Raw genomic sequence first — 22,886 nt, 5'->3', positions numbered from 1 at the left:
CCCGCTATTGCACTGGGGCCGGGGGGGGGGCCCCCCACCCATCCGCACCCCCCGTCCTGCCGCCACAGCCCCCCCTCCATCAGCGCTGCCCCGCTGGCCTCGTCCCAGCCAGGCTGGGGGATACAGTGCACTGAAACGGAATCACCCCCCCCAAACCCCATATTATTAATAATTCCATACTTTTTTGTGGTTTTTTTTTTGTTGTTGTGTTGGGTTTTTTTGTTTTTCTGTTGCTGTCGGTTTTGTCCGTTTTTCTTTTGTTTTTCCATAAAACTTCCCCGAAGAAATACAATATTTACAAGCAAAATAAATAGAACAACACACCTGATTTCTGCTTTACCTGCTGGCAAACAGTCAGAGGTACTAGGGAAAGTATGGCTTGTAGGGGAGCCCCCCCTGTGACGATGACATCCCCCCTGTGGCCACCCCAGGCTTTGCATAAGTGCCGGGGAGGGGATGGGGGGGTGGGAGGGGGGCTGCCCATCGTCCATGGGGGTCAGCAGAGGATGGGCACCCCATCGGCGGTCACCAACCGGCCTGTGGTGGGGTCGTAGGTGCCAGCCAGGTAATAGAGGTCCTGCCGGTCCTGGTACTTCTTGCTTCGGGTCATCTGCTCGTAGTGCTCCCGCCCCACCACTTGGCACTTGTGGGAGATGGTCTGCACGTCGTTCTCGTCCTCGTGGCACGACTGGTACAGGGCGTTCTGCAACGGCACCGCAGCGCGGTGTCACCATCCCTGCGCACCCGGTACCCCCGTGCCCGGCCCCCCCATCCTGACGCGGCGCAGCCCTCACCTTGCCGTCGCTCTGCCGCTTGCCCAGCTTGGTCTCCTCGGGGTGATAGAACCACTTGACCTTCACCACCATGTTGCTGCCCCAGGACTCCCACATGCTCTCGATGCGGCCGATGTAGGGCAGGTTGGGCCGCCCGGCCGAGAGGAACACGGCGCAGTCCCCGATGCGCAGCGTCTCCTTGCCCCGCACGATGGCCTTGTAGAACAGCTTCCGCGCCTTGCCCTTCATCCCCCGCCGCTGGGGAGGGTGGGGGGGGCAATGGGGAGGGCGTCAGGGGTGGTGCATGGACCCCCCCAAACCCCCATGCACCCGCTCTGACAGCCCACAGGCACCCAGGGCCAGCAGGGTGGGATGCTCTCACGGCACCCATCCGCTCACAGACACCCAAGTGCCACGGGTGGTGCAGCCCGCACCCTGCGCTGAGCACCCCGGCACTGTGCCCAGCGCACCCATCCCATGCATGCACGTCCTTGGTGTTGCATATCCAGGCGCCATGCCCCATGCACCGTGTTCCATGTACCCTGCCCCATAGCTCTGAGCATCCCCGCCGTGCCTGGCACCAGGCTCCATCCCTACCTGCGTGGGGTTCCCCGACCACCTCCAGAGCTGGCGCGCGGGCAGGAACGCGGAGATCTTTGGCCGGTTTTCCACCGAGGGCAGGCGCTGCCTCCGGGAGAACTCTTTGGCTTTGGAGAAGCTGATGGCCTCCTTGCGCTTGAGCTTGGCCTTGGGGCCGGCGGCGGCGGCCTTGGTGAGGAAGCAGCGCTGCGGTGCGCTGCCCTTGGAGCGCAGGGCCTCCGGCTGCGCCAGCAGCGCCGGCACCGGGTGCGAGAGGCAGGTCTGGAGCAGCAGCGTGGAGTCCTCGTCCTCGGAGCTGTAGGAGGAATCCTCGTTGTCCGAGGAGCAGAGGCTGGAGGTGGAGATGGAGCCGGAGCTGGAGGAGGTGGAGGAGCCCGAGGACGAGGAGGACACCGAGAGGCGCGTCATGAAGCGCGAGGGCACCTCGGCGCCCAGCCCGCCCGGCTCCTCGTCCTCGTCCATGTCCGAGTAGGAGCTGTGGCAGTCGCTGTCGCAGTTCAGGGCGAACTCTGCCTGCCCCGAGTACTTCCGCAGCGCCAGCCCCACGGGCAGCGGGTGCACGGGCGCGCGCCCCTTCCGATCCTTGGCGCCCAGCGCCGCGTGCCCGTAGCCGTGGCTGGAGAGCGGCCGCTCCAGCTTGGCCCCGAAGTCCTTGTCCGCCAGCAGCAGCGCTTTGCAGGTCTTGTTCTTGGGGGACGTCACCCCCTCGTGGTCCAGCTTCACCAGGTACTCGCTGCCGCCCTTCCTCCGGCTGCTTTTGCCCATCTCCGCCTCCAACCGCTCGGCTTTCTTGGAGCGCAGCAGTTTCTGCGCCGCCGGCAGCACCAGCCCGGCGCCGGCGCCGAAGGACGCGTAAGAGCTGGCGATGCGGCTGAAGGAGTCGGCGCCGAAGCCGTTGCCGAAGACGGGGGCCGCGAGGTGGTGGTGGTGGTGCACCGGGAACAGGGCCTCCTTGGCACGCAGCTTCTTGGCGCTGCCGTTGACCTGGAAGAGGTTCTGCAGCACGGCAGAGCCTTTGCTCACCGCCTTCCGCTTCGTCTGCGCCACGGCTGACCAGCTGAGCAGCGGCGCGCCGCGCCGGCACAGGAACGGGTCCCCCAGCACCGGCGCCTTGCTGCCCGACAGCACCTCCATGGCTTTGCCTGGGGGGAGATGGGGGTCAGGAGGGGCTGGGGCGCGTGAGGGAGAGCAGATGGACGGGCACAGGACTGTCCCATGTCCCTGCATGTTCTTCCCTGTGGCCTTACATCCATTCCCCGTCACCGCAGGGCCCTGCGCCACTCTCTTCTCCATCCCAGCCCCACATCCGTCCCTGCATCCTGTCCTACTCAGCTGCCCATCCTATGCACCCAGTCTTTTCCTTCATCTCCTCTCTGTCTGCATTGCTGCCTCCTATCCTCGCCCATGCCAGCATCCCTCCTTGCATTCCAGCTTCCTTCTCTTCAACCTGCCTCTCAGCATCCTTCCCCGCATCCCAGTATCCTGCCATAACCCTCTCCCAAATCCCTGCACCCCGTCCTTCCCTGCATCCCCTCTCCCTGCCTGCTCCCATCTCCTATTCTTGCCCACGCCTGCATCCCAGCATCCTTCCCTGCATCCCACCGCCACCCCTCACACCGCGCTGCCGGTGCCGCCTCCCTCACCGCCCCCGGTAAGGGGCTCCATGGTGGCAGCCCCCCCCCGTCCCCTACCACTTTTCTCCTTGCCAGCCCCCTTCTTGCCCGAGCTCTTGGGGATCTCGGGGCCGTCGTGGCTGGGGCAGAGGCCGGGGGGGAGCTCGCTGGGGGCGGCCACGTTGCTGCACGACCGCTTCGTCCTGCGGCACGAGCTGGACACCAGCAGCGCCGGGGACGGCTCCGTGCCTGGGGGGCAGAGCCGGGGGTCAGAGCCAGCCCCACTGCACCCCCTGCCCATAACCCCCCCGGCCCGCAGCCCCCAGCCCACTCACACTGGATCTTGAAGTCGGGGGGCAGCAGGCGGATGTTGGACACCGCGATGTGCCCCGTGTCCCCATCGTCGAACTCCACCATCACCGCCTCGGGGTCGTCCTCCTCCTCATCACTGGATGAACCTGCAGCACGGGGGGGCTGTGGGATGGGGCCCTGCTCCCCGACATCCCCCCCCCCCCAACATCCACCCGCTCCTCACCTCGCACCACGTTCCCTGGGTACAGGCACCGGGATTTCTGGCTCCAGTAGGCGCAGACGCGGGTGCCCGGGGGGAGGCTGCGGCGCGACTGCGGCCGCACATCGAGGACCTGCGGGGAACCGGGTGTTGGGCTCCATGGGGGGCACTGAGCCCGGGACCCCCCCAGTACCCCCCCCGGGACCCCCGTCCCCGCTCACCGCCTCCTGCAGCAGCTGCTCCTGCGAGTAGATGCGCTGCCGGTTGCCGCGCTCGCCCTCGATGATGATGCTGTAGCTGGGGAGGGGGCACACAGAGGGGCTCAGCACCCGCACCCCCTGCCCCGGGACACCCCCCCCCCCAGCGGCAGGCTCCCCCCCACTCACATGTCGGGGGGCTGGATGGTGCGGACGCTGCCGGCGTAGAGCAGGCTGTCCTCCTTGGGGATGAGGATGTGCAGCCCGTCCCGCAGGTCCTCCTTCTGGATGGCGCAGGCGTGGGGCAGGGGCGAGCAGCGGCCCCCCCGCGCCCCCCCGGCCAGGCAGCCCCCGGCATCCTCCTCCTCCTCCGAGAAGCTGCTGTTGTCATCGAAGTCGAAGTCGTCCTCCACGGTGAAGCTCTCCAGCAGCTTGCTGACCGCCCGGCCCTTGCACTGCAGGACACCGAGCTCAGGGGGGGCTTGGGGGTACAGGGCAGGGGAGGGGAGGTCGTGTTGGGGTAGGGGGGGGTCCAGCTCCTGCCCCTCACCTGCTTGGTGGCCACTTTGCTCTTCACCTTGGCCAGCTTCTTGCCCTTGCTCAGGATGGTCTTGGCGCTCCGGGGGGAGAGGGCCAGCGAGAGCGCCCCGTTCTTCCGCTGTGGGGAAGGGGGGGTCAGAGAGGGACGATGGGGCCCCCACAGTGACCTTTGGTGCCCAACAGTGCCTCCCACACACCCCAGTCCCTGCTCCCCATCCCTCTGCACCCCATAAACCCACAAGGGGCCCATCAGTGCTCCCAACCCCAGCCCATGCATTGGTGCCCCCCCCCCAGCCTCAGCACCCATCCCTCTGCACCCCATGGTACCCCCCCCACTCACCCTCAGGGCCGACTGCAGCACCTTGCTCTTGCGCGTGGCCTTCTTCAGCCTCTCGCTGGCCAAACGAGCCCCCTCGTCCCTCGCCCCATAGTGCCGGGGGTCAGCGCTGGCAAAGATGCTGCCGGCGGCGGCGGCGGCGCTGGAGCCGCTGGGGGCCGGTGCCCGGAGGCTCTCCTTGGGCTTGGCCTTCAGCTTCTTCTTGCCGCCCTCCTCACCCGCCTTCCGCCGCGCCGGCATCTTCTCCAGCTTCCCCGTGCCCGGCTTCACCGGCCGCCGCTTGATCTTCACCTCGCCCTCGGGGCTGCCGAGGCGGCACGGCCCTGGGCGGGGGGACACCGGGGTCAGGGTACCCCATGGCTGCCCACCCAGGCCCCGCTCCCCACGTCCCGCTGCATCCCGTTACCTAGCAGGCCCTGCCTTTCCTTCTTCTTCTTGGCCTTTTCGTTGGCCTCCATCTTCACCACGGAAGAAGGGGAAGGTCCGAGCACGGCCATGGGCACCGAGGGCGGCAGGGACAAGCCTGGCTCGTCGTCACCATCCTCGCTGTCTGTGTCCTCGTCGTGCTCGTCTGCAAGAGGAGGGGACGGCAATGAGGGACCCCGTGCACCCAGGGATGCAGCACCCCCCGTGCCCAGGGAGATGCTGCTTGGACCCCAAACGCTTGCAGCTGGATGCGTCCCAGGTACCCCCATCCTGGTGCCATCCTTACCTTTGAACGCCACCGGCTGCCGGGGGTCGGGGTCCTGCGGTTGGTACTTGGTGGCTTTGGAGCTCTTGGGCCGCGACAACTTCTTCTGGATGCGGCCACCGGGGTTGGGGTCTTTCCTGCGGAAGGGGCTGATGCCGGCGGGCAGCCCCTTGCTCTTCACCTTCTGCTTCAGCTGCGACACCTTGTGAGCCACCTTGCAGGCCAGCTTGCCCTGCGAGCCGCTCTTCTTGCACCGCACCTTCTCCTGCGGGGCACGGGGAGGTTGGGATGGGGCTGGTACCCCCCCCCCCACTCCCACCCTGAGCACCGGGATGGGGGTCACTGGTGGTGGGGCCGGACTCACCGGGGAGCCCTTGATGCTGCTGAAGGCGGCCTCGGACAGTTTGCTCCGCTTCTTTTTGGGCTCGGGGTCCACCCGCAGCTCGGCGCACAGCAGGGACAGGCTGCTCTTCACTGCCCTGCGGGGGAGCGCGCCGTGGGCACGGTGCCTGCGGGACCCCCAGAGGGATCCCTGTACCCCCGAATGGGTCCTGCATCCCCCACATGGATCCTGCACCTCCTGTATGGATCCTGCATCCCTGGCTGGAGCTGCACCCCGCAGACAGATCCCGCGCCCCTGGAGAGCTCGGGTACCCCCGAGTGCATCCTGCACCCCTCATCTGCATCCTGCACCCATAGCAGCATCCTGCACCCCCCCATCCACCACGATCCACCAGCTCCCCCCCTTCCTCTTCCCCCCCCCCCATAACCTTCACTCTCTCACTAATGTTTTGTGACATAAAACCTCGAGATTAATTTTTTTCTTCCCCTTTCCCTTCCGTCTTAATTGAAGGGCCCATTTAGCACAGATTTAACTGTTATTAGGGCCGGGGGGGCCGGGGGCCGCGCGCACACGCGCGCTCCAAGCGTGTTTGGACTCGCTCGGAGGATTTATGCAAATGGGCCTGTCGGGAGAGGCAATTTGTAGTGGAGAAGGACAATTATACAGGGCCCGGGAGTGGGGAAACGGCTGCGCCGGGCGGCTAATGGGTAATAATAAAGCGCCGGCAGCGATGAACGCCGCTGCAGCGTGACCAATGGCTTTATACGGCACAGATAAAGAGGCTTTTATGCAACGCTGCTCCCGTGGTCGGCGGTGGGGAGCGGGATACACGGTGCTGCCACCCAACCGAGCCCCCCACCATGGGGGTGACGGGGGGGGGGGGATGCGATGGGGCAATGGGGCAATGGGGCAGGCGGACCCCCCCGACTCCATCCCCACCGGGCGGTGCTGGCCCATCCCCGGGGGCACGCGGCGCCGGTCACTCACTTGACCTTGCGGCTCTCGGCCCTGCCCAGCGCGCTGGAGTGCTTGCGCTTCCTCGGCCGCCCCGGCCCGCGCCGTGCGGGGCTCCGCGAGCTCTCGTCACGCCTGCAGCCGCCGCAAGAGCAAGGGCAGCCTGAAGCCACGCGGCAGCCGCAGCCCCTGCGCAGAGCCCGGCTGAGCACGGGCCCAAACTCATCGCACCGGTGGCCGGCGCTTGGGCTTCCCACCACCACCACCCCTTCCCTGCTCCCTGCCCGGGCACGGGGACGGGCACCGGGACGTACTCGTGGTCATGGCGCCTCTGCAGCTTCACCAGCTCCCGCTGCTTCTCCTTGTAGCGGCGCTGGAGCTCCGCCAGCCGCATCCGCACCTCCACCTCCTGCGTGTTGAGCTGCTCGATGGCCGCCTTCAGCGGGCAGACCTGGGGGTGACGGACGGGGTGGGCGGCTCGCAGCCAGCCGTGGGGTGCAGGCCGGGCGCAGCTCACCCCGCATGCACGGACACTCACGGCCTTGGCTTTGGGCGTCCACGTGTACTTGCGGCGGGGGATGCGGGCGCGGGGCGGCGGCGAGGCGGGCAGGGGGCTCAGCGCCGGGGGGCTGCCCTCCCGGCTGGCGGCTGCCTCCACCAGCGACCAGGCGGCCGCCACCGTGGCCAGGTTCTGCAGGTTGAAGGCCAGCAGGTCCTCGTCCTCCCCTGTGGGCACGGGAGGTCAGTGGGGCTGGTGCAGGATGTGCCCCAGGCTCCATACACTGCCCCACACGTGCTCCTGTGCAACCCATGCATGCCATGGTGGCAGTGGGACCACTACCAGGATGAGAAGGGGTGTCTATGGGGCAGAGGGTGCCCCAGGGTGACACTGGGGTCATGCAGGGAATACTACTGGGGTCATACAGGGGATGGCACTGAGCACAGGGGTGGCACTGGGGTCATGCAGGGGGTGGCACTGGGGTCACATTCGGCACACAGCTGGTGCTGCATGCGCGGCACAGCAGCCATGGGGGGGGCCGGGTGCGTGGCAGCGGCCAGTGATGAACTCATCGCGAAGCAGAGCCAAGGCCGGGGCTGGGAGGGATGCGGTGACGCACCCATCCGGCCCCATGCGCGGCGGGGAGCGGGGCCCCACGGCCACCCCCGGCCCCGTGCGGCACCGAGCGCACGGGGCCCCGCCAACACCCGCCCGCGGCAGCGCTGGGGATGCGCCAGGACCGAGGCGGCCTTCCCTGCCGGGGCCCCCGGGATTCCCTGGGGAAGCCGAGCCGGGAGGGAATCCCAGCGCCTGCCTGGAGCCAGCGCTGGAGCCGAGCCCCGGGCTGCGAGCAGGGCTTGGACAGGGCACAGCTCTGCACGCATGGAACTGCATGGGCACTGCTCTGCACACATGTAACTGCATGGGCACCGCTCTGCATGCATGTAACTGCATGGGCACCACTCTGCACGCATGGAACTGCATAGGAACCGCTCTGCATGCGTGTAACCGCATGGGCACCGCTCTGCATGCATGTAACCGCACGGGCACCGCTCTGCACGCATGGAACCGCATGGGCACCACTCTGCACACACGGAACCTCATGGGCATCACTCTGCACACATGGAACCTCATGGGCACAGCTCTGCACACATGTAACCGCATGGGCACCGCTCTGCATGCATGGAACCGCATGGGCACCGCTCTGCATGTATGTAACTGCACAGGCATTGCTCTGCACGCATGTAACTGCAAGGGCACCACTGCACGCATGTAACCGCACGGGCACCGCTCTGCATGTACGTAACTGCATGGGCACCGCTCTGCACGTATGTAACCACATGGGCACCGCTCTGCACACATGTAACTGCATGGGCACTGCTCTGCATGCATGTAACTGCATGGGCACCGCACTGCATGTATGTAACTGCACAGGCACTGCTCTGCACGCATGTAACCGCATAGGAACCGCTCTGCACACGTGTAACTGCATGGGCACCGCTCTGCACGCATGTAACCGCATAGGAACCGCTCTGCACACGTGTAACTGCATGGGCACCGCTCTGCATGCATGTAACCACATAGGAACTGCTCTGCATGCATGTAACCGCATGGGCACTGCACACATGCAGCCCCTTCATGTCCATGCAACCAAATATGCGTTCAGACACCCTCTCAGTGCACAACACAGACCTGCACAGCCCTGCTTGTGCAAGAGCAGCCGTGTGCTTGCCAGTGCTGCACAGCCCCTCCACTGCACACGCACCGCACGACCCTGTGCCCTGCATGCAGCAGGCAGGGGGACCAAGGCCGTGCACCTGCAGGACAGGGGTGCTGGAGGTGGAAGTCCCAGGGGAGGGGGGCACCGGCCACCACTCACCTTCCAGCGCCAGGTCGCAGCGGCGCCGGCGCAGCTCCAGGTCGGCGAGCTCGCTGAGCAGGGCGATGCCGGGGATCCCTGATGCGCAAGGGGCGGGCGATGGGGGCGCCGGGGGGGGCTCCGCGGGTGATCCCAGCGCCGGCAACTCCCCCAGGTCGATGCCAGCGGCGATCAGCGCCTCCAGCCCGCCCGGGCATCCCTGCCTCCCGCCGGGGCTGTCCCCATCCTCCTCATCGCAGCTGTCCTCGGGCTCGGAGCCATCGCTGCCACCCTCCTCCTCTTCATCCTCCTCCTCTTCCTCCTCGGCAGCGGGGGGCAGTGGGGAGGCTGCGGCCGCAGGCGCCGGGCGCTGCTGCTCGGGCAGGCTCTGCTCCGGCGCTCCCTGCGCTGCCTCCCGGCGCGAACCGAAGGGCACCGGTGCCCGCTCCTCGGTGCCCGCCGGCGCCGCCGGGGCCCGCTCCCCGCAGAGGGGTCCCGGTGCCAGCAGGAGGTGGTGCCGGTGCAGCAGAGCCCCGGGACCCTCGGCCATGGCCCCCCCGGCCGGCGGCTCCCGCGGGGGTCCCGGCTCCCGCAGCGCCTCCGCAGCGGGGCTGAAGGTCCGGGACTGCTCGGGCTCGGCCGGCGGGGACCCGGCTTGCATCGTGTCGGGATCGGCCGGCTCGGCAGAGTGCGCCTCCGAGAAGCCCATGGTGGCCGCGGGGTAGCTGTATCCGGGGGGCAGGTCTGCGGGAAGCGGGTGATGCTCAGGGGGGAGCCCCTCAGCGGGGCTCCATCGCCCACCCTCCTCCTCATCGCTGCCCCGGTCCTACCTGGCTCCAGGGACTTGGGGTAGTCGCGGGGCGGTTGCCCCTCTCCGCGCTTGTCCTCGCCGTCGCTGCCCTTGCTCTGGACGGGCAGAGGGCTGTCGGCCGGGGAGCGCGGGGCCACGGCGGAGCTGGCGGCGGGGCAGACGGGTAAAGTGCAGGGGGCCGTGGGCAGGGTCACGGGGCACTTGGCCGGGTGCCGCAGGGCCGGGGAGTGGCAGCAAGGGGACAGCTTGGGGGGCCCGGGCGCCGCCGAAGACAGGCCCTTGGCCGGGGGGTTTAAGGCAACTGCTTTGTGGGAGGGCTTGAGGGGCTTCTCGGGACCCCCGTCCTCCAGCTCCAGGGGCTGCTCCTCCGGCTTCCGCTGCGGGAGACACCGAGGTCAGCACACACCGGACCCACCACCAGCCCTGCCCCGCATCCCTGCATCCCTGAGCCCTGCCCAGCACCACACAGCCCAGACCCACATCCCACATCCCCTGCCCCACTGCCTGGCCGCAGCATCCCCATCCCTGCCCCACATCTCTCACAGCAGCATCTCCCACATCCCCACCCCGCATCCCAGCCTCCCTCCAGCCCCACAGCCGCTGCGGGTACCTGTCCGTGAGCCTGGCGCTGGATCTCGAGGGCCTGCGCCGCGCGCTGCTGCTGCTGCAGGGCGTAGAGCTCCTGCTGGCGCAGGAACTGCGAGCGCGGGTACACGGGCAGCTGCCCCGTGTGCTGCAGGTGGGCACTGGGGCCCCGGCCCGGGTACATCGGGGGCCACAGCGATGCCTGGTCCATCACGTCGGCTGCCGGTGGGGAGCGGGGTCAACCGGGGACCAGCATCGGGGTCACCCCGCAGACCCCAGCCGTGTCCCCCCTTCGCCCAGCTGTGCATCGCCAGCATCACCCACAGGGACCCATCTCCCACCCCTGCATGACCAGCAGCACCCATGGGGACCCCATCTTCCACCTTTGCACACCCAAAGGACCCGTATCCCAATCCTTCCCCCCCAAAAGAACCCACAGGGACCCATTTCCCACCCTGCAGCCCCAAAAGCACCTCTGGGGACTCCACCTTCTCCCCAGCCCTATTACAACCCCCGTAGCAGTAACCCCCGGCACAAGGTAGGGGTGCCCGGTGCCAGCCTCACCCAGCGTGTGTGGGGTGCCATGGGCGGGGGGCTCGGTGGGCAGGATGACGAGCTGTGCAGGGGGGTCCTGGGACAGGGGGAACACGGGCTGCATGGTGCTGGGCATGGAGGCGGGGAAGGCGGGTGGCAGGTTCTGGTGCAGCGCGGGGTGCCCGATGCCTGCGGGGCCATGGAGGAGCCGTGAGCACCGGCGGGGGTCAGCACCCACCCAGCCCCGCTCCCCTCCGTTTGCCACCAGCACTGACCATAGGAGTGGCCCCCCATCCAGATGGAGGGGCTGCGGGTGCGGGGCAGCCAGTGCGTGTGTGCAGGGTGCGCATGGGCAGCAGGGTCCCCCCCGAGCTGCCCCGCTGGCAGTGAGGACCCCCCAGCGATCATCAGGTGTGGGGTCAGCTCCCCGGGACACCCCCCCGACGGGTGCATCCGGGCGAACTCCACCAGCTCCTTGTTGTCCCTGCGGGAAGAGCGGGAACAGGGCGGGTGGCGGCACCGTGCACCATGGGGCACCCCCCGCAATGGGGTCCCCATATCCCTCCCCTATGGCACTTACTGGAGGAGCAGCTCCCGCGCCGGCAGCCCCAGGCGCTCCTCGCAGAGCCGGCCCCGCTCCTCCTCTGCCTCCAGGTCGATGAGGTGCATGGGCCGCGCGGTGCCCGCTGCGCCGGGACAGGACGATGGCATCAGTGCGGCACGGCCAAGCCCATCACCATCCCCGTGCCCCTGCCCCGGCTCCTACCTTTGATGCCAGCGGCCGCCCGACCCTGCCGCCCGGCGCCGCCGCCGCCGCCATAGGAGGGCTCCGGCCGCCCCAGGGTGTCCTTCTGCCGCGCCACGGCCACGGCGATGCCCACGGGCGGCTGCCGCACCTCGCCCTCGCCGGGGGCCAGCGCGTCGTGCTCCCGGCCGCGGGCACAGTCGGGACGCTCCAGCTCCGGCTGCCCCTTCCCCGGAGGGAATTTGGCGTCCTGGTGGGCGCAGCTGCCCTTGACGCCCGCCAGCCCCACGAAGGGGGGTCCCTTCTGCCCCCCCAGCAGCGCCTGGTTGCTGTATTTCAGCAGGTTCTTCATGGCCGAGACCTCGTCCGGGGCCGTCGGCACCTCCTGGCCCAGCACCGGCCCCTGAGTCATCAACGCAGCCTGCTGCAGACTCGTGCCGAAGGGGTCCAGGTACGGCCCCTTCCGCTCCTCCGCCACGCTCAGGGAGGGCCCCTGGCCCTGCACGCCCCAGGGGGGCAGCGGGGGACCCCCATAGCCCAGGGCGCTCAGCTCCAGGGGCTTGCGCTTGCCCTCGGGGCCGCCGGCGGCCGCCTCGGCCTCGGGGTGCTGCTGGTGCCGGATCCGCGCCACCTTCTGGGGTCCCGGCACGGGGCCGGGGTCTTTGGGGGGGCCCTTCTCTAAAGTGCAGCAGGAGGGGCCGACGCGGACGCCCAGCGGGTCGGGGCGGGCGGCGCGGGAGCAGTCGGGTGCCGGCGGCACCTCGAAGTAGCCCTTCTCCAGAGCACCCTTGGGTGCTCCCCGGCCGCCGAAGGGGGGCCCCTCAGCGGCGCCCCCTCCCAGGTACTCCAGCCCCTTCAGCCGGGCGCCAGGACCCCCCCACTCCATCCTCCGCTCCGCCGGCCCCTCCGCCTTCAGCGGGTGGTGGAAGGGGCCGCCGTAAGCAGCCGCGGGCTCGGTCCCCACCTCCCCGTGCCGCTCCTTGCCCTCGGCACGCTCCATCCCGCCGGCTTCCGCCGAGACCTGGAAGGAGCGGCTCTTGTCCGTGAGGTGCCCCACCGAGGGCACCAGCGTGGCCCCGCTCAGCTTCAGCTCCCGCCCCGCCGGCTCCGGCAGCGGGCACAGCACCTCGGCACCGGCGTGGAGCTGCAGGCACGGGAAGGAGCCGGCGGCGGGGCCGAGCGCGGCCGGGGCCGTGGGCACCGCGTAGGACACGGCGTGGTGCAGCATCTGCCGCCGCTCCACGCACTCCCCGTAGGGCTGCGGCACCTCGGCGGTGCCCGGCTCCCGCTCGCCCCGGCACGGCTCCTTGGCGCTGCAGCGGCCGGCGCGGGGCATGGCGCTGCCGGCACAGCTGGGCAGCACCGCGCGGCCGGCATCGCCCTCCAGCCCCTTGGCACCCAGCAGGCAGGACGCGAGGTGCTTGGGGCGGCCGTCGCCAGCCCCCCGCGCGGGCAGCCCCTCTTTGCAGTGCCCGTCCGGCGGCACCGACAGCACCGCCTTGTGCCGCTGCTCCTTGGGGTCCTCCTCGGGCGGCCGCTCCTTGGGGTCCCCCTTGGCCACCTTGTCCTTGCCCGCCAGGAAGCGGTCATAGTCCTTGGGGGTCTTGGGCAGGGCTCCGGCGTCCCGCTCCCGGCTGCAGGAGCCGGCGGGGGGCCCGGGGGCAGCGCGGGCGATGCCGGGGAAGCCGTGGCCGGTGGGCAGCAGGGCGGGCTGTGCGGGCAGGTTGCGCAGGTAGAAGTTATCTGGAGGGGATGGCACGGGGTGAGCCCCTCACCGAGCAGCGCCCGTGCCCCCGCGGCCGTGCCAGCGCCGGCGCCCCGCTGCCACGGGGAGGAGCACGGGGGAAGGCACGGCCTCATTAGCTCCGTTTCCCACCCAAACAATGTTCCCTATTAAACACCCGCCACAATATTGTGAAAAGCCGGAGCGGCGCTGGGACGGGTGCCCAGCACCCTGCGCCCGCCGGCCCCGCGGCTCCCCGGGGACCCGGCACCACCGCTGCGCTCCCCAGCCCCACACGGTGGCCTCTGCGCCGGCCCCTGCCGCACCGGGGACGTGTTCGCCCATGGGGGGAGCCCCCCAGCCAGCCCCAGAGGTTGCGGCTGCCCCGTGCACCGCGCTGGGCCCCCGGTACCTGCCTTTCTGGCTCTCGTAGAAGCGGTGCTGGCCGTAGAGGACGTTGCTGTTGCCGTGGTGGTCCAAATGGCTCATGGGCAGGAAGGTGGAGGCCAGGCTCCCGGAGAAGCGGGGGTACCCTGGGGCTGGGGGTGAGGGCAGCGGTCAGGGCACGCACACGGGCACACGGCCCCCATGGCATCACCACTCACGGCACCACGGCCAGAAAGGATCTCCTGGAGCCTGTGATCTCCATCCCAGGGATCCCCCCCCTCACCGCAGGGCTGAGCCCCCCCCCAGCCCCTGTCAGCAGCTCACGTCCTGCAGCACCCGGCGCGGCTGCAGGCCGGTTCCCGGCCGCGCTCGGGCTGTCCATCACCGGCGGCCGCTGCCGGAGCCGTGCGCGCTGCCCGGACCCCCCCGCGCACCCCCCCGGCTCGCCGGGAGCCAGCTGGCAGCCGGTCAAACTACCAGCCGGGCCGGCTGCCAGGGCCCAGCGCCAGCATCACGTCCCGCTCCTTAACTCCATCGGGGCTCGCTCCGGACGCTCAGGTGGGGAGGGGGACACTGGTGTGGCCGTGGGGCAGCACCGGGACAACGGAGTCCCCACTCCCCACCACGGGGTGTGTGTGTGTGTGTGTGTAACCAGGGCTGCCCTTATGGGGTCCCCCCAGTGTTCTGCACAGGGATCCCCATGCGGGAGGGGAGCGCAGCCCTTGCTCATCACCAGTGACACGAGCTGGCCCGGCCTCAGCCGCGGAGCAGGGTGAGCGTGGGGACTCCCTGCTGGGACACCGTGGCCCCCCCCACCCCAGGATGCGGCTCCACTCACCTTCATGGGAGTGCGAGAACCAGATCTGGGAGGTGCCGGAGTGGGGCCCGCAGAAGGCCGGCTCCGGGGGGGATGCGGCGGGGCCGCCGGGGTGGCTGGGCCCCCCCGAGCCCAGGCTGCTGCTCAGGAAGCCCCCCATGAAGGACGAGGCGGGAGCGTTCCCCATCAGGCCGCTGCCGGCTGCGGTGGGAGAGGACAGAGTCAGGGAGGGCTGCCCGTGGTCACACACCCCCCCCCGCCACGCTCCCATGGGCACGCACACGCGTGTGCACACGCCTGCTGCACGGCTGCGCACAGCCCTCGCTGCACGTGCACGCGTGTCCCATCCGTGAGCAAACCCTCGTGCGCGCACACCCCTCACGTCCCTCGTGCACCGGAGCGTGTGAGGCACGCGGGGCACCGGTGCCCTGACCCTGTGTGCGCGCCCACGGCACACACATGTGCTGGCACAAGGGAGGCTCTGCACACGCGTGTGCTCCCCATGCTCAGGATCCATTGGCAGCTCTGAGCAGCTGCAGGACACCGGTGCCAGGACCTCAGCAGAGCCCTGGCTGTGCCATGCCGTGCTGCGCTGTGCCAGGCTGAGCTGGGCCATCCCACTGCCAGCACCGGCATCCCAACGCCAGTGCCCCGGTGGCAGGAAGGATGGGGACACAGGAACATCGTCCCATGACCGGGGCAGCAGCTTCCGGGGCTGGGTCACGGCGGAGGGGACAAAGCCCCACGTGTGCACACATGTGCAGGCGTGTGGGGGAGACCCGGCCGGCATGGGGAGCGCAGGGCAGGGGCACAGCCCCCACCCTGACCCTGGCGGCCTCACCCACAGCCTGGGGGGGCCCCGGCACCCCCCGGGGAGGCCCCGTCCGGCGCTCCCCATCCCGCTCCGCATCCCGGCCAAGCCGTGAGGTCATGGTGGAAACATGGGAGCCGGTGGCCAGCGGCCGGGTGGGAGCTGGGGCGGGGGGGCCCGGCCACCCCTCACCGCCTGAACCTGCTCTCCACATCCATGTGTGCCAGCGCGGGCTGGCGGGGCCATGGCCACTCGGCCCCTGCCCGGCACGGCTCGGCACGGCGCGGTGCGGAGCTGCCCGGGCTGGCCGGCCGCCCGGCCGGGGCAGGAAGCGATGCTTTGCTCTCTAAGCCGGCCCACGCTCCCCAGCTAATCCCTCCGGGATGCCTCTGGGATGAGTGTCGGGATGTGGTTTCAGGCAGCTCGCTCCTTCCTACGCCGGCCGGGGACCGGGATGGGGCAGGGGCGCGTGGGCACGGCTGAACCCTGGGAACCGGCACCCCCAGCTCTGCACACACACACACCCCGGGCTCGCTGGGCACATCCCGCTGTGCCAATGCGTCCCAAAGGATGCCCACTGTGGTGGTGCCGCGAGCCCCGGCGCGGGGTGTGGAGCCGGCAGCGTGCCGGGCAGGAAGCCGAGGTTTTCCAGAACGAGCCTTTTCTGGAAGCTGTGAAACAGGCTGTAAAAGAATCACACCCCCTCCGTTCCCGCTGCTCCGATGGCGGCGGGGCCTGGCTGGCGCGATGCATCCCGGCGGGAATGGCGGGGCCACGGCCGCCGCTCCCCACGGCTCCCACCCGCTGACTCACAGCCACTGGCACGGATGCATCCCCTGGTGCGCGCCGGCCGTGCCATTCCCACCCACCGCTTGGCACGGCTCGGCACGGGGCAGGGCGCAGCCCCCTGCTCCGACCCTTGCCAGCGAGGACGAGGAAGGGTCCCTGACACCATGCACGGCTCAGGTCACCAGTGCAGGACGAGGCTGCGCCGCGGTGGGGCCGGCGCCATGGGGCCGGCTGCCAGCACCGTGCAGATGGACTGCGGGTCCCACCCTGACCCCCCGGCACCGGCACCGTCAGCCTGGGAATTCCCTGGCCGGGCTCCCCCATGGCCAGGGCTGTGAGTCAGCCCCACCAGCACCGCCGCCTGCTCCCCGCGCTGCACAGCCACAGCCGGCAACAAAACCGCCCTCACTGGGTGCCAGCACCGAGGGACGGGTGGGCCACAGCCATGGGGCTCCGGTGGGGTTTTGGGGGGCCATATGGACCAGGGTGGAAACCCCAGCAGCGCTGGCACAGCCACAGCCATGCCACACTGCCCCGAGCAGGGAAACTGAGGCAGGGGAAAGGGGTGGGGATGCACTGATGAGTTCTGGGGCTGTTGGCACCCAGGCCCCCCCAAATGGGGCTGGGGGGAGGCAGCAGCTGGAGGAAAGGGTTAATAACAGGGACGCGAAGGCTCTTCCCCCACAGCACCAAACCGCAACCGGGGGGTCTGGGGGGGGTTCACCTTGGCCTCACATCCACCGCAGGTCACACGTGTGACAAACGCGCCCGGTCTCAGCACAACCGCACCGACAGCACCGGGGGGGGTGCGGGATGGGAATGGGGGGATTGGGGGGGACAACAAGGGGTGATCCCCACCCCAAGTTGCTCCTCGCCCCCGCGCATAGATGGGAATGTGCCAGGAAGATGGAAAGTTTCCCGGGCCAGCAAGTGGGGCCAGGGCGGGTCTGGGGGGGCTGCAGCCCCATGGGGGGGGGTCACTCCAGCCATGGCTGCTCCAGCCTCGCAGGTTTATGGGATGGCAGCTGGGTCCTCATTGCTGGGAATGGGGGGGTCCCCAGACCCCTCTCCGTGGTCCCCCATGGCTCCAGGAACTGGGGAGCTGCACCCCAGGATTTATGGGCTCCATAAAGGAAGCTGTGGGGTGCAGCCCCCCCCCCGGACACGCCTGGGCACGGTGACGGCCCCGGGACGTGCGTGGGGTTGAGTTACTCCCTCGGCTATTTCGGGGCTGGAACATTCCTAATATCCATGCGGAGATGCCGGGAACTGGCAGGGACCCTCCTGCACCGTGTCCCCAAGGCCGGGCACCCCAGGGACGTGCCACCCCCGGCCCCCAGACCAGGATGTGACCCCCAGCCACCCCCCCCCCCCGCCTTGTGCTTCGCAACCCACGCCGCCCCGTTAAATATTTGCCAAATGAGAAATAAGTGTAATATAATTTCCTCGGTGTTATAATTTAAGATTAATCCATATTGTTATGGCACTAAATAAATGCCGTAATATTGAAATGCAGTTCAAATGAGCTTGACAGAATGCCAGCAGTACAATTAAAACGTTATCCGATGGGTAATCACACGGCAGTCGCTCCGTGCTAAGTGCCACTCGCAAGCTGTCGGCTTTCGGCGGAGGGAAGGGGAGGACGGAGCCGCCGGGAAGCCGCGCGCTCGCACCGGGGCTCACGGGGACGGTGCCCGCTCCTTGCCCGCTGCATGCTCCCGTTTGCACACCCGACGCACGCCGTTTGCGATGTCCAGGGGCCATCTTAGGAGCAGGAGGAAGCCTGGCGTGGGCTGGGATCATGGGAACGGGTTGGGAAGGGCCCAAAGGGTCCTGGGGTCACAGAAGCCCAAGGAACCCCCTGAAACTTGGGGCTCATGCGCACCCCTGCAAGCATCACGCCCGTGTGGTCTGCGCTGCCCATGCATGGAGCAACCCCAATGGGCTGGGAGGACCCGTCCCATCCCCTCCATCCCCTTGGGAATGGGGATCAGCAGCACTCGGTGGGGCTGGCGATGCAGTGGGGCAGGCAGGGCAGTAGGACAGGCGGGGTGCAGGCAGCAAGGCCACACTGTGCCCATCTGTTTCGCTTTACGGAGCGGATAACGAAGAACTCCAAGAATGAGATTATTGGGTGAGTGTTTATTTAGGGCGGGGAGGGGGCCGGGGGGGCCACGCAGCCCGTGTGAATCGCGGCACAGTCACCCAATTGCCAAATCCTGCTATTTTTATGTCCCGCCGTAATTCCCCGCTCGCCTGTCGCGGATCGCTGCCATCAGCCGGGAGAGCAACCGGATGGGGGGGACAATGGGGACACCACAGACCGTGGCGGGGGGGGGGGAGGGGGGGGACAAGGAGATGAGGGGCCCAAAAGGGCACCCAAAAGCTCCATAGAACCTGTCCACCCCTCCAGTCTCCCCATAGGGATCACCCATGGCACCGGCGGCACAGCCTCCCCAGCACAGGACCCCCACAGTTAGGCAGCACCAAGGGCGCAGGGATGGGAGCAAAGGCCGGGTACCCGCCGTGGGGTGCTGAGAGCCCCCCAATTTGGGTCAATCACCACATTCACTGGCAGTGACCGGAGATGCCAGATCAGGCCATGCCGGTGCTCGGCAGCACATCCCCCTGGACCCTGGCGTGCAGCGGCGTCTCAGCACGAATCCAGCTCATCGCTGCCCAACCGGTGACACCACCCCGGGGTGATTCCATGGGATCGGGGGTTCTGCGCACCCCGCTCTTCCCACCGGACACACGGTGCGTGTGTGCGTCCCCCCGGCACGAGTGTGGCTAACGAGGAGCAGGCGAGTTAATCTCACAATCTGGTTTAACTTTGACACCTACTTTTTAAGATGCGGCGCATGCGGCGGCGCTGGCACGCGGTGCCGGTTGGGGGACACGGAGCTCCACGCCGCAGCCGTGCCGGAGCCGTGCCGCGGCCTCACAGCCCCTCACCAGACCCCGGCTTCAGTCATCAATGGGGAAGCTGCGGCGTGGAGCAGCGCTGGCACCCGATGGCAACTTAATACAGGGACGGGGGACAGCTGCCGGAGCCCATCCGGATGCCAGCGCCACGGCACTGGCACCAGCACGCAAACCACCGCGGCCAAGCTAGACGTGAACCAGCCCTGGTGTGCAAAGCAGCACCGACGGGGGGGGGGGGAAGCCGCACACCCACACTGCCACGGTGCTGCCGGCAGAGCCCGGTGCTCATGCGAGCCACCCCGGTGCTGCTACACGGTGCAGGGCTCAGCCGCGGTGACAAACAGCCGCGGTCTCCACTCTGTGTTAGTCCATAAAAACATCAGAAGGGCAAAAGCAGAAGAAAGCGTTGGCTCGGCCGAGCCTCTGCTGAAGTTTCCCACCCTCCGTGACCGTGGTGAGGGCACTGGGGACCCCCGGCCCTGCTCGGCACAGGGATCGCCGTGGGTGTGCCGGGGCCCCCAACCGGGCCGTGCCACGATGGGGGGCTCAGAGGCTGCCCCCGGGGGTCTCCAAACTCCCCTCCCCATCCGCGGGCAGGGCCGCGGCTCCCCACGCTCCGGGCCCCCAGTGCCGTCTCGTGCCATCATTTGCATGGTCCCGGTGCCAAAACCAGGCGCAAAGCGAAGCATTTGTTTGCAATAAGCGCGCGGGGCTGAATTATGGCTTTAATAAAACCAAGAGAAACACTTCTTTTATCGCCCCTTCCCAGGGCGGCCTCCGGCCCCCGGCGCTCGGCAAAGGCTCCTGGGAGGTGTAGTCCCGGCCGGACGCCGGGAGCCATTTGGGGGAGCTTGGCCGGACCCCCCCCCCGTCTTGGGCCGCCGCGGTACCCCGGGGCTGCCGCGTGCCGCGCCGGCAAACCGCGGGCTGGCTTTCTTTGCTGGGTGGGGTAATTATCAATCACAGGCGTTAATTACGGCTCCGCGCGCTGCCGCCGCTCCCGGCCCCACGGCACGGCCGCGGCTGGGGGCACACGGGGGTGCCGGGGTTGGGGTCCAGCCCTGTGCCGCTCGGGGCACTCGGGTCTCATTGCTGCGGGCTCCAGCAGCGTTCCCGGCAGCTCGCCGGGAAGGGCTCCGGCTGTGCCGGCCCTGCCAAAGCCGGGAATATTTTTAGCTCTTTCTGTTGTTGGGTTTGGCTTCTCCTTTTTTTTTTTTTGTGTGTTTTTTTTTTTCCTCTCTTTTTTTTTTTTTTTTTCCCCCTTCCAGGCGAGTTTCTGCCGCGGTATTTTTAGCCTGATCCATGTTATTTTAACAACCTCCGCCGCGTTCGGGCTCCCATGTGTCGCCCAGGCCCCAGCGGGAGCGAGGGTCCGGCCGCCGCGACACCGACACGGCGAGAAGCCAGAGGGAAGCCAGCGGCACCCCGGCGCTGGCGTCCCCCCGGGATCCCCCCCCTCCGTCACCATAGAGAGGGGCCGAGGCCCCGCTCCGATCCCCCACCACGGCGATGGGCACGGGGTGGGGGGGGGGGGAGGCCGGGGAGCCCCCTCCCAGCCCTGCGGGGGGCCCGGCTGCAGCGTGGGGGCCTCCGGCACAAAGCGAAACCGCCCCGGTCCGGGCCCGATCCGGCGCCGCCTCCCCGGCACCCCCCGGTTTTCCATGTCCGTGCCGGAGCCGTGGGCACCCCCCCGCCCCGCGCCGGCCGGGCCGTGCCCCCCGCCCTAATCCACGCACTAATTGTAATCCCATTAAAGCAGATAGAATTTTATTAGTATTCACAGCTCATCAAGGCGGCGACAAAAACCGGCGCTGCCGCCGCGGCGAGAAACCCGCCTGTGCCGAGCCGGCAACGCTGCTCGCCACATCGGCCGCCCTTCCGCTTCGGCTCCATCCCGGAGCTCGGCGGCAGCAGAGCGGGTCCCCCCTATTCCGTGCCCCCCGCCTTAACCCGGAGCGGCCGCAGCCGAGCGCCCGCTGTAGACAAAGCCACGGATGCCGGCGCAGCGGCCGGATCCGGCGAGCCCCATCCCGCTGCCGGCGCGGCTGGGCCGTACCAGGCTGGGCCGCGTGTGCCGCGCTTTGTCCGGCTCCGGCAGCTGCAGCTCGTTCTCACCCTGATGCTCCGGGGCTTTATATAGAGCCGGTGCTCGCTGACCTTTCCCCGCCGCACCACGGCACTGCCGCGCCGGCCCCGCGCATAACGGCCTCCTTGTTCACCCAGAAAACGCTTCCTTGTTCAGGCACCGGGATCGCGCGGAGCCAACCCGGGAATCACGCTCCTCCCGCGCCGGTAAAGTAGGGAAATACCCCCGTGTACGTGAGACCTCGCGCTCCAAAGCCACCGGGCGCGGTGACAGCGGCATCGTCACAAAGGGAACGCCGAGCCCCCGGTGCCGTGTGCCCGGACCCCCGCGTCCCTCCCAGCCCCACACACCGCGTCCGGCTCTGACCTGTGTGCGTGGCCATGGTGATGGGCGCAGGGAAGTACTTGGTGGGCTGGAAGTGTCCGCTGGGCTGCACGGCCCCGTGCGCCGAGCCCGCCACACGCCCCGCGCCGTGCCGGTGGCCCAGGCTGCCCCGCTCCGACAGCAGCCGCGGCGGGGGAGCGAACTCACGGCCGTCCATGCCGGGGACACGCCGGTGCTGCCCGGGCGCTGCCGGCGGCGGGCAAGGCCGGACACCGACCCTGCTCCTGGGCGAGCCTCAGCGCCGCGGCGGGCTGGCTCCGGTGGCGGCGTGCCGCGCTCCGCGCCGGGGCTCCCGGCTCATCCTCCGCTCCTGGAGCAAGGGAGAGAGAAAGGAGAGCGTGAGCGCGCGGCCAGGGCCCCCCGGTTTACCGCACGTATCCCCAGCGAGCCCCCGTTTTGCTCCGGTACCCTTCGTGCGCGGCCCCCGATCGCCCCGGTGCCGCTCGCACACGGGTCCCTGTTTCCCCGCCGTCCCTGGAGCGCAGCCCCCCCCATCTCACCAGTACCCCCCTGCACAAGCCCCAGTGCCCCCCCCCTCGACCCGTTCCCGATGCTCCCGGCACCCCCAGCCCGCCCCACCCCGGCTCTCCCGGGGCCCGGCCGCGCTCCCGGTGCCCCTGTGCTGCGCTCCGGATCCTGCCGCTGCTCGGGCCCTTTCCCCGCGCTGCTCCGGCCCCACTTCCCCGGGGCTTGGGTTCTTTTATTCTCCCGCTGCCCGGGCCCCGGGTCCTCCCCGGTGCCCCGAACGTATTTCCCCGGTGCCCGGCCCCGCGGCTCCCCGTGGTACGGGCCCCGCTTTCCGGCCACGGCCTCCCCGTTGTGTCCCCGGCGCCTTCCCCTGCCCGGTTCCCGCTTCCCCGTCCTCGGTGCACGGCCCCGGGGCCGCTCCCGGTGCTCCCCCCCCCCCCCCCCCGCCCGCCGGGGCATTGTTCTCGGCAGCGCCGGGGCCAGCGGGCCCGATCCTGCGGAGAGACCGAGGCGGCCGGGGCCGGGCCGGGCCGCAGCGAACAAAGGGGAGAGCGCGGCCCGTGGCTACCGGAGGCAGCGGGGCCGATGGGCCGGGGCTGCGGGCGCGGGGTGAGCGTGTCCCGGGGGGAGAAACACACGCGCGGCCCCGAAAACCAATAATATGTGCGCGGCTTTTTATTGATACGTGCGGATGGTTTTATTCAATCGGGTTGTTGTTGTTTTTTTAAAATTAATTAATTAATTAAAATTGAAGAAAAACGATGCAAAAAAAATAATTTTTTTAATAGTAAAAAAAGAAAATAGAGCAAAAAATAATTAATGCGGAATAAATGGGAGCGAAGGCGCCGAACACGAGAAAATAACAACTACCACCACCACCAATAATAATAATAATAACGCAAAAA

At 68.7% G+C, this 22,886-nt stretch overlaps 1 protein-coding gene across 2 annotated transcripts; it reads right to left on the bottom strand.

The window, feature by feature from the left end:
- Window positions 1–427: 427 nt before the first annotated feature.
- Window positions 428–21,675, bottom strand: BAHCC1 (BAH domain and coiled-coil containing 1). Of its 2 annotated transcripts, none has more exons than XM_062616877.1 (26): window positions 21,496–21,675; window positions 14,540–14,719; window positions 13,731–13,853; window positions 11,613–13,334; window positions 11,427–11,532; window positions 11,122–11,330; window positions 10,877–11,035; window positions 10,338–10,531; window positions 9,747–10,104; window positions 8,938–9,660; window positions 7,098–7,285; window positions 6,874–7,010; window positions 6,593–6,694; window positions 5,627–5,741; window positions 5,284–5,527; window positions 4,978–5,142; window positions 4,575–4,894; window positions 4,245–4,352; window positions 3,884–4,149; window positions 3,719–3,794; window positions 3,522–3,630; window positions 3,322–3,444; window positions 3,065–3,235; window positions 1,371–2,515; window positions 795–1,031; window positions 428–703 (listed from the first exon to the last, which is right to left on the bottom strand). In XM_062616877.1, exons 1-26 carry the CDS (start codon window positions 21,668–21,670, stop codon window positions 497–499), a joined length of 7,662 nt encoding a protein of 2,553 aa, XP_062472861.1. In that variant the 5' UTR covers window positions 21,671–21,675; the 3' UTR covers window positions 428–496. The 2 variants fall into 2 exon arrangements, with proteins under 2 accessions (XP_062472861.1, XP_062472862.1); XM_062616878.1 differs by having other exon boundaries at window positions 4,272–4,352.
- Window positions 21,676–22,886: the final 1,211 nt, after the last annotated feature.

This window comes from Pezoporus occidentalis, unplaced genomic scaffold (genome assembly GCF_034315485.1).
Source record: "Pezoporus occidentalis ecotype Australia unplaced genomic scaffold, CSIRO_AGI_Poc_V1 ctg190, whole genome shotgun sequence".
Taxonomy (NCBI): Eukaryota; Metazoa; Chordata; class Aves; order Psittaciformes; family Psittacidae; genus Pezoporus; species Pezoporus occidentalis.
The sequence above is the reverse complement of the archived record's forward strand: the minus strand, read 5'-3'. Positions and strand labels throughout refer to the sequence as shown.